Here is an 11,527-nt window from a genome sequence, read left to right on the forward strand (position 1 = left end):
GTGGGGCTCGAACTCATGAATTGTGAGATCATGACCTGAGCCAAAGTTGCACACTTAACCAACTAAGCCACCCAAATGTACCTATTTTTTATTTTTATGTTTTTATTTTAATAGGAGTTAAAACCAAGTGTTTTACTAGTTTTAGGTATACAATATACTGATTCAACAATACCGTACCTCACCTGGAGCTCAACTCATCAACTAAATTTAACACAAGAGTTTCATAAAGTACCAGTTTACTTACAATTATTGCTTAACACCTCTTAGTTTTATCTATCCCCTTTGGTTTTTTTTAATAACACAATTGAATATTCCCTAAGAATACAGCAATAGGCAGTATATAATCTATTAGCAAATCCTTAGCTTGTCCAAAACATTATCTAGAATTCAACTACTATGCATCACGCTCACTGAAAGAACCATTATAAAAAACAATATGGAGGTTCCTCAAAAATAAAAAAGAAAATAAAAATAAAAAAAACCCAGAACTACCATAGGACCTAGCAATCCCACTTCTGGATATATATCTAGATATATATCTCTGAAGAACATGAAAACAGTATCTCAAAGAGACAGATATAGATACCATCTAAATGTCCATCCAGAGATGAATGGAGAAAGAAAATGTGGTGTGTATATACCCAATGGAATATTATTCAGCCTTAACAAGAAATAAGATTCGGCCATCTGTGACAACATGGATGAACCTGAAGGACACCATATTAAGTGAAATCAGCCAGATACAGAAATATGAATATTGCATGACCTCATTATAGGTAAAATCTAAAAGAAAAAAAACAAAGACAAAATGCCAAACCTACACAAAGAGAGAATGGTAACATCGCCAGAGGCTAAGAGAAAGAAGTCACGGGAAGTTATTGTTTAATGCATACTGACTTTCCATTTTGCCAAATGAAAAGAATTCTGGAAATATATGGTGATGGCTATGGCTGTACAATTTTATGATTGAACTTAATACCACTGAACTTCACACTTAAAAATGGTAAAGAGTAAAAAAAAAAATGGTCAAAATAGCAAATTTTATGTTAAAATTTTTAATGGGGTGAAAAAAGAAAATAACGCAGATCCAACCCCCATCACATGTTGTCTGGATTACTGCAATAGNCATAGGACCTAGCAATCCCACTTCTGGATATATATCTAGATATATATCTCTGAAGAACATGAAAACAGTATCTCAAAGAGACAGATATAGATAAAATCTAAATGTCCATCCAGAGATGAATGGAGAAAGAAAATGTGGTGTGTATATACCCAATGGAATATTATTCAGCCTTAACAAGAAATAAGATTCGGCCATCTGTGACAACATGGATGAACCTGAAGGACACCATATTAAGTGAAATCAGCCAGATACAGAAATATGAATATTGCATGACCTCATTATAGGTAAAATCTAAAAGAAAAAAAACAAAGACAAAATGCCAAACCTACACAAAGAGAGAATGGTAACATCGCCAGAGGCTAAGAGAAAGAAGTCACGGGAAGTTATTGTTTAATGCATACTGACTTTCCATTTTGCCAAATGAAAAGAATTCTGGAAATATATGGTGATGGCTATGGCTGTACAATTTTATGATTGAACTTAATACCACTGAACTTCACACTTAAAAATGGTAAAGAGTAAAAAAAAAAATGGTCAAAATAGCAAATTTTATGTTAAAATTTTTAATGGGGTGAAAAAAGAAAATAACGCAGATCCAACCCCCATCACATGTTGTCTGGATTACTGCAATAGCATTCTAAGTAGTCTCCTTGCTTCTATCCTTGCTTCCTTTAGTCTATTCACCACACAGCAACCATGGTGAAATAATGTGAGTTTATGTCACTCCTTTCATAGCCTTCCACCTCAATGGTAATAAAAACCAAAGTCCTCACCACTACTAACTGGGCCCTATGTGATCAGATCTACCATTACAGCTCAGACACCGTCTCCAGCACTGGGTCCCTCAACCATGTTTTTCCCTGAGTATGTCCAAGTATCCCCCTAACTCAGCGCTTTTATACCATCTGTGTTTCTTCCACATATGTTTGTCTTCTCCCAGAGACCCACACCTCTTTCCAGTCTTTATACAAAATTTACTTTCTCTGACCACCCCAACTGCCATACACTACATATTCTACTTTCCTGTTTTATTTTTTCTTTTTACCACTATCTATTGTAATTACTTGCTAAATTTTACTTAATACATATTACTTATATATTATTTGAAATATTATGTTTTATTATTTGAAAAGATAATGTTTATTTTTTTCCTATTTTGACTCTCCCATAAGGCTATGCTATTCCATTAGGGCAGGAATTATTTCATAAGTTTGTTTACTAATGAATTAATTGGTTCATATAATAATACCTGGCACATATGGAAAGAGCCCAAACATCCATCGATGGATGAATGGATAAAGAAGATGTATATATGTGCGTGCGCGCGCGCGCACACACACACACTGGAGTATTATTCAGCAATCGAAAAGAATAAAGTGGTGCCATTTGCAATAACATGGATGGAACAAGAATGTATTATGCTAAGCAAATAAGTCAGTCAGACAAAGACAAATATACAGTTTCATGGAATGTAAAAAAAAAAAACAGATGAATATAGGGGAAAGGAAGGAAAAATAATATAATAACAGAGAGGGAGACAAACCACAGGAGACTCTTAAATACAGAGAACAAACTGAGGGTTGCTGAAGGGGTGGGGGGATGCGCTAAATGGGTGATGGACACTGAGGAGGGCACGTGTTGGGATGAGCACTGGGTGTTGTATATAAGTGATGAATCACTGGGTTCTACTCCTGAAACTAATACTACACTGTATGCTAACTAACGTGACTTTAAGGAAATAAAATTTTAAAAATAAGTGTTAAATTATTACATAAATGAATACCACATGTGTAAGTAATTCCTATACACATATACATATAGCAGTAGAGAACATTCAGTATTGTATGAAGAACATTAGCTTGTAGTTAGATAAATCTGAATGTGAATTCAGGCTCTGCCACTTATTGGTTAGGTCATGAAATCTGGATCAAAGTACCCAATTGTAAAGAGACAAAAGTCACTCTAGGCTCAGAGAACCCAGAAAGCTAAGATGGGAAACTTCTTGGCACTGATGGAGGACAGCAAGTGATTTAATTTTATTGGAGTAAAGAAAACATGAAAGAGGCTACTGTGAAATAAGCATGATAATATACATAGATAATACATCATGGAGTTCCTTGGTGAAATTTAAGAGAATAGACTTGTTATAAAGGCAAAAGGAAGTGAAGAAAGTTTTGTGAGTTATATTACTAAAGTTGTTAATATGGATATTTAATCAGATTTATCGGGAACTAAAAGATAGTGATACTGATCGCAAAGATATTTCTACAAGCCATGTATTGAGGGTCTGAATCAGAGGACATAACATTGGGGACATAACTTGATGGAGCAATGTTGTAAAGAATGAAGTGACTTTGCATGTCTCCTTAATGAATATCAGATCAATATAGGGACCAAAGAGTATGTCACATATTTAAGTCTCTATCACTGCTGAGTGACATGCTCATCTACATAACAAAAAAAGGTAAGAAACAGGTTTAAGAAACAGGTTTGTGAGCAATGAAACAAAATTCACTTCAGAACATGTTAAGTTAGGGGCTCCTGGGTGGCTTAGTCGGTTAAGCGTCCCACTTTCGCTTAGGTCATGATCTTGCGGTTCGTGGGTTCAAGCCCCGCGTCGGGCTCTGTGCTGACTGCCAGCTCAGAGCCTGGAGCCTATTTCAGAGTCTGTGTCTCCCTCTCTCTCTGACCCTCCCCTGCTCACGCTGTCTCTCTCTCTCTCTCCTAGAAATAAATAAAACATTAAAAAAATTAAAACAACAACAACAACAACAAAAATACCAGAACATGTTAAGTTTAAGAAATCAGTGCCCATCAAGGTACAAATATATTCCAAAGAATTGAAAATGAGTTGGAAATGTGGTTGTAACAAAATATATTGGAAGTGGGTGAAAACATAGATAAAATTGGTCATCTGCATATAGCTTGAAGCCAGGAGATTAAATCATATTGATAAGAGAGAGAGTGTAGTAAGTGGATCAAGGGATCTTCCATAAGGCTGTTACACAAAGGGAGTTAGAAGGGGAGAAATAGCCTGATAATGAAAGAGATAGGGAAGAGAGATGGAGAAGAAACTGCTGAGTCTAGAGGCTATGAGAAGTTATTTCAATTATGGTGGAAAGCCTGAAAGCTGAAAAGATGACATTTGATTTGGTGATGAAGTGTAACTGTTTGTTGAGTAAATAAATGAATAAAGCATAGGCTATTCTACAGAAGGTAATAAGTGAAAGAAAGTGTCACATAACAACACATGAATAAGGTAAAGTGGAGTGATATGTTTGGGAAGAGGTGATATGCACACAGGTCTAAGGGCCTAGAGGAGTTTAAAACAGGGTTAGGTGCCAGGAGAGAGAAAGAAATTAAAGGTGAAAAAGATAGAGTATTTTTGATATAAAATTAGGAGTAGAATGACAGGCATGATCAAAGTATAAAAATAGGAATTAGATATAACCATTAAAAAAAATGTCCCCCATCCGAGGATGGATGGCAGTAAAGTGATACAATGAGGGAAACCTGGGAGTTCACACCAGATAGTATTTCTTCTTGGGAAATTATGAGAAAAACTCACTTCTAGGTAGGGATCCTGATATAAGTCAGATTGCTTGACCCAACAGGTTTGCAAACTACAAAGGGTATAAATCAGGTTTTTCAAATTTAGGACAGATGGGGATAATTGATGTTTCTAATATATTGGGAACTTTGAAGATAATTCATAAATTTTGTGTTTTCCAGGCGGGACAGTCACCTACATAGCTCGCTCTACTATTATGGAAAACTTCACCCCCTTCTTTGTAAACTACCAAGTAAACCACTTGAATCAAACTCCCTAATGGAGACCAGTCTGGGCTGTCTTGAGTTCATTTGAAGTGGGTAAGATACAACCTGTAGGGGACTATATAGGCTCACCCCCTCAGAGAAACCCTTCAGAAAAAACTGTTTCTTAGTACGTACTCAAGACATAAACTACATATAACATCATCTTCTGATGTGCCTCCTATAGAAACAGGCAGAACATATCATTCCTCGCCAATTGTGAATCATGCTTCTTCTTTTCTAAAGGATAGCATTAGCTTTATTTCAATGGCCTAGGCTAAATAAAAGAGGTAAATGAATGTGTCAGATATTTTTATTTTATGACACATGTATATTGTACTATCTATACAAAGGTAGAATGAACAAATAGAATCTAGCAAAATTAGGTCCACTTACAATTACTTCATTAAGGAGTCATACCTGAGCAAGGCCTTAATGAGGGGGTAATGAGGTAAAAATATGCTGTCAGAAGAGGCACTGGAAGAAACCTTCTGGAAAAAGCAGCTCAATAAAATGATAATGAGGAGGGAAAAAAAAAAACTTATCTCTATGTCATGGCTCATGCTCCTTTATTTTAGGAGCCACTCCTGTTTTTGACTTCTTGGAAGCTTCAATGGGAGGGTGGAGAAGGAGAGTCTAGAGAGTCAGGCAGTCAGGAGGGTGGGAGGGAGGAGGAGGAGGAAGATAAAGAAAAGGGCAGATACACTGAAACTTGAAATGAGGTAAAAATAGTATCTCCTATCTCTAAGAGATGTTGTAAGGATTTCATTAGTTCGTATAATGTGCATACTTGGCATATGGCAACCCTCAGTAATGTGTGGCAGAACTATTTTTATTTACTGATAATGAGAAAGCTGATTAAGTTATTGTTCCAGATTATACAACTAACCTTTGTAAATACATGGATGGGAATTTAACTGGAGATGAGGCTGAGTCACACAAATGTTCTCACCCAGTCTCCTTTGTTCAGCTTTGCCAGGAAACTAGCCAAGGATAAAGGGCATAACTATGCCCTGAAATGTGCTTCCCCAGTTAAGAATTTTACCCTTACTCATAAATTAACTGTGCAAAACAATCACTAATTAAATGCAACCACTATTTTAAATAATCAATAAGCCTCTAAAAATGTACTTTTTCACCATATAGATTCAGCTCCATGATTTCTCAATTCTCATTCATAAACTACATTAATCCCTATTCTTAATTCCCATTCAAAACTACATTTTTGTAAAAGTCACTTCCTTAGGAACTTTTCAAATTTCTCTAAAAACTAGAGTTTTCCTCTAAAGGGAAATTCTAGCAAATCTCACAAGTCTAGCACGTGTCATTTCCATGCTCTAACATATAATAGGCTATAATTTCTTGTATTTCTAGGTTTCCTACAACATTGTAATAATGGAAGACTCCACTGAGCAGATTCCTTATGTAGCAAGTATTAAGTGGTGCGTAGAATCTGACCTGGTTTGCGTGTGACTGACTTTCTTGTACAGATAGTACAGAGCATGCTATATACATGTTCAAATTAGTGAATTAAAATGTATCATATGAAGAAGCTTGTAGTTATATTCTTCTTAAATAGAAAACACTTTTTTCCAGAATGAAAATATATTAAGAACAGCTATATAGAGTATCTATTTCCTTTCGGAATCTGATATCTAGAAAAGTCTCCCCAATAGTATGACTAGTAAATTTCATCCATTTTTCCATTCTTTTAAAAACTGTATATATCAACCTTTGATGGTATTTGTCTTTTTGTGTAACCACTGGTAGCCTTTATAAAAGAGAACCTTACATGAGGAAAGCACACACCGCTATTCTAAGAATGCCCATGCATGAAGAATCAACACGTGTACACCTAGAGAAGTTTCAATAACCAAAGAGCATCACATGAGAACATCTAATACAACTGGGAACAATGAAACAGCTCCTGATGACAAGAAAAAAGGCACTGCAAAATTCAAACAAAAGCCGTGTTAGCTTATCTTGGATAAGGAAATTCTTTGGTTTGTAGAAGAGAGAGTAAATGTTGACAGACCTGTGAAGGAAGTGGGCTCCTTGTGGGGTCAGAGGTGGTGACATAAGCAGCCTGTGTGTAGGCATAGCTCTTGAACCGAGGCTTAGGAGAAGAAGGAGCTCGTTCATAGCCCTGTGCTAGACTGACTGTGATCTGCAGAGTAGGGTTAGGGGGAGGGAACAGAGGGGAGGGGGAGACATCATAAGTAAATGGAAACGGTGAGGCGAAAAGTTTAATTTGAAATGCACATAGTTGTCTTGCAAACTGGTATACTCCAAGAATTCTGGTGCTCACTGGCATGGTAATCAGGGAAGGTATGAGGGTGGGAGTAAACTTAAAGGATTCCAAGCTGACACAACTCCCGCACTAACATGGGATGGTGCTCTTCAATCTGGCAAGAAAACAGGCATCCAAAAGCAATTTTCTCTGAACTCCGAGTAAACAAAACCAGAATTCATCAGGTCAATATCCTGGAAAGGACTGGAGATTTCATAAGGTAAATATAGAACTAACTTAGCAGGGTGAAAAAATTAGGCCTAAGATTAGCTTTCCAACGCCTTCAGCAGAAATTTTGATAAAGGCTTTTTTGAAAAGACTTTCTCATCATCGCTTGTGTCAATGAAAAGAAAACATCACAAAGAGCCACTGTTGAGAGTAAGAACAACCATGTAATAAAAGAATCCTACCAGATTCTGTACGATAATAAAATTCTTTACCATACGTATTCCCCATTTAACTTCCCAAGTATTATAAACTACTTTTATCAAAACTGTTACCTTAAATAATCACAATTTGTTAACACATCAGCAGGTTGCCACTAAAAATAAGAAAGTGTTATTAAAGAGAGTACTTGCCTTTGCTCTTGATCTGGTTCTTTGATTTTTACTCTGACTGAAAGCTTTATACATATATGAGTCTATCTTTTATTTTATTTTACACAATGGAATTGCAATACATTGTTTTCCACATACTTATAATATAGTGGATATCCACAGCAGTGTATTTTAATAATGTACTTTGAAAATAATGTTATATCCATTCTATCAGTTAAAATTTAGAAGGTTTACAGAGTTTATCTATCTGTCTACTCATAGATACCTGTGAGTACAGGGATAAAGAAATAGATAGACATCCACACATCCACACACATTATGCTATGTAGATACATGTTTGTGTGTATATCCACAGATATAATAGATATGCAATGTTTGATGGCTAAAAATGCATATATGATAGAAAGTATCATTTCTATTATTTACTCTTTTGATACTTTACCTGCTGAGAATAGTGCATTTGATGATGCAATTCAAAGTGTTCCTCTCTAGTAACTTTTGATGGCCTTGGCAACATTTCCACTTCCTGGATGGCTTCAATGCTCACTTGCTGAGGCAAAACTTGGAAGAGTGATGTGACATACATTAAGATGGACTTCTTATCTGGATAAGTGGTAGCAACATCTGTAAGCACATTAACACCACACATCAATTTTTGGTTTCTATATTTGAGTTTCTGAAAGGGGAATGAACAAATCAATGTTACAGGAAGAAGACACATTAATGAGCACTCCATTGACCATGAATGTCCTCCAGAGACTAATTAGAACATGATAATCAGGCCTAAAATGTCCTCCTAATTTGGCAGACCAATGAGAGGAGCACTGAAGTTAATTTCTTTTCCTTGTTCACATAAAAACTTCATCCCGTAATACTTTTTCCTAAGTCAAATTGCCAGACTAGCCCATCTAAGAGACTGGTTTTCATTAGATAAGAAACACAAATAAAAGATTACATCTTCCTTTCCATAGAAAACTATATTAACGTGTCAATTAAAATGGTGCATTGGTAATGAAACAATTATACAAAATAATTTAATGCCTTGGCTTCCAGTAAGGAAAGCTTGCACCATCTAATCAAATTTTTGCTGGAGATTAAGTATGTAAAGAGCGAAATATGTTTCTGCGTGGAAATGAACCATATATTTCCACAATAAACATAAAATAAAACAACAATATACCATATGCATATGATTTGTAATATTCCTTAAGTCTATTAAAAACATTTGTTTACAATTTGGTACATCTGTTAACGTCAGATGTTACCTTCCTTCTCACACTCCAGAGATGAATTTAAAAGTCTTTCACATAAAAGTTGATCTGACATTATGTCCTTTGCCACATCCAGGGAATTTAAGAAACCCAGCATTTAAAGTCAATAATAATTTGTAATCACACACATAGTAAGTGGCAGCTGCTTCAAAAGGTTCTTTTGCTACTTGGCATTACAATTTACCCACTGCGCTCATTCCAGGGAACCAAGATGTAAAAATAATCCTTTATGTGAAGTGTATCATTAATCTCAGAAGTGTTAAAACATAAATCCTGGCAGGGGGCCAAGACAACTATGCAGCAATGTGTCAGGCATTTTTCTTGCCATAAATTTATCTTAGCTAGAATTAAAAGATCTGTTTTAAGTTAAATATGTATATTCTGGTCAGGTATTCTGATTATGACTACAAAAGCCAAGAGTCAAATCTCAAGTCCACTTACATAAAAGGAGGTTGAATAAGTCACTTTGTCCATGCCTTTACAAAGAACAGGAACATGATTAATTAGAAGAGCTATTTTTAAAATATTTTTAAAAAGAGATACAGAGGAGGAAAAAGTTAACTAATATTCCTTGTCTGCCTCTATCCATAGTATAACACAGTACTTCTCAATTTTTAATGTGCATATGAATCACTCAAGGATCTTTTTAAGCTCGGAATCAAACTCAGTGGGTCAGGGGCGGAACCTGATATTTTGCATCTCCAATAAGCTTGCAGGTGATACTGAGGCCAGGGCTTGAAGACTATACTTTCAGGAACAAGGGTTCAATAAAATTACCCAGGAAAAAGACTGCTGTATCATCTGCCACTTCGTTGTTTTGCCCTTATTTTACCTGAAAGGTACTTACTGGACACTTAAGTGCATAAAGCTGAGAGGTACAAAGTTATGTGGTACCTAGTTTCTGTTCCTTATTATAATTTAATTATTAACCAAAAGATGGAGAAAGTAAGTTTTTGGGGCACCTGGGTATCTCAGTCCATTGAGTGTCCGACTTCAACCCAGGTCATGATTTCACTCACAGTTCACAAGTTCTGTGCTGACAGTTCAGAGCCTGGAGGCTGCTTCAGATTCTGTCTCCCTCTCTCTCTGCCCCTCCCCGATTACACACTCTCTCTCAAAAATAAATAAAAACATTAAAAAGGAACCAGAAATCTTATTAACTTAGCTTTGAAGTTCCGAAGACTAAAATCTCCCCTTCATTTGATAACTGTTTTTCAAGTGTTCATTGTATGCTGGACANAGTGCTGCTATGAACATTGGGGTACATGTGCTCCTATGCCTCAGCATTTCTCTGGATACCATAATTCTTGACCACATTTTGAAACTCAAAAATGTTTTCTTTCTTGTCACTATGAACTAGTCAGTTTTATCTGTAATGAGCACATTTTGGAATTGTTTATATTTAGTGTATTAAATAAACTTATGCTGTGAGAAAGGCGATGAATTAAAAAAGGTTGATCTATGCCTATTTACTGCTATAGGATACATAAATATGTGCATGTATACATTTGGCCTCAAATAGATGTTATGAAGAACATAAAGGTAAAAATAAATCTAGAATTATTTCTATTACCACAAGCAAATGTCAAAAATTATAGTACATTTTACTTACACAAAACATCTTTTGGACGAAAGCAAATATTCATAAATATAAATCATTGTAATAAATATACACTATTTGACCAAATTATTGGCATTTTTGCCCCAATCCATTACCTTCCCATCTCTGAGGTTGTGTGGATTCAGCTGTACCAGCACAGGGATTCCAATAATTCTTTTCTTTAAGAAAGGAACTTAGATATTCCAAAATATGTTAATTCGCTTCAACATACATGTACTAAGGACTTATTATATTTATAACATTTTAACAGATTATATAGGAGATTAACAAGACAGAATTCATGTATTCTGCTCACAATTTGGAATAGTACAATAAATAAATAATAGGAAAGTACAAAATAATTACACGGCTGAACAGAATTTAAAATGTGTTCCTCTAATTGGTACAACCAGTGCTTAAATATGTTCAGAGAAAGGAAGAAATTATATACTAGTAGGGGACCAGAAAAGTCGTCATGAATAGGAAACTGAAATAAATATGTATAGGATTTCATTGACTAGAAATGGGAGAATGAGAAAGGTATTCTAGGCAGTGGGAAAGCATGAGCAGAAGGGCAGAGGTAAGAGATGAGAAACGTCCCAGGAATAGTGCCTTCCAGAAATAGGTGCCTTAGCCACAGACAGGAGAAGAGTGAATAAAAAGATACAATGTGTACGCCATATGTGAAACTCTGAGAGATCATCAATAGCAAACTAGAAATTTTGACCTTAGTTCAATAGGTTGGAAAGTAAATGACTACTTTTGAGCATGAGTGTAACAGCACTGAATTTTTTGTAAAGTAAAACTATTAAATGCAGAATGGGGTCAAGGAGAAAAACAATGGGAGGGAAGCAGGAAGCGAGCACCCAA

At 35.6% G+C, this 11,527-nt stretch overlaps 1 protein-coding gene across 1 annotated transcript in view; it reads right to left on the reverse strand.

Annotated features, from left to right (window-relative positions):
- Nucleotides 1-3,531: 3,531 nt before the first annotated feature.
- The window catches only part of LOC144221774 (dystrophin-like), a 150,420-nt gene continuing 142,424 nt past the window's right edge, over nt 3,532-11,527 (reverse strand). Inside the window, exons 7-9 of the mRNA XM_077752330.1 lie at nt 8,229-8,410; nt 6,975-7,106; nt 3,532-3,573 (exon numbers count right to left, since the gene is read on the reverse strand). Coding sequence (XP_077608456.1) covers nt 3,532-3,573; nt 6,975-7,106; nt 8,229-8,410 — 356 coding nt within the window. The remainder of the gene's footprint in view (nt 3,574-6,974; nt 7,107-8,228; nt 8,411-11,527) is intronic.

The sequence above is a fragment of the Crocuta crocuta genome, unplaced genomic scaffold (assembly GCF_008692635.1).
Source record: "Crocuta crocuta isolate KB4526 unplaced genomic scaffold, BGI_CrCroc_1.0 scaffold834, whole genome shotgun sequence".
Taxonomy (NCBI): Eukaryota; Metazoa; Chordata; class Mammalia; order Carnivora; family Hyaenidae; genus Crocuta; species Crocuta crocuta.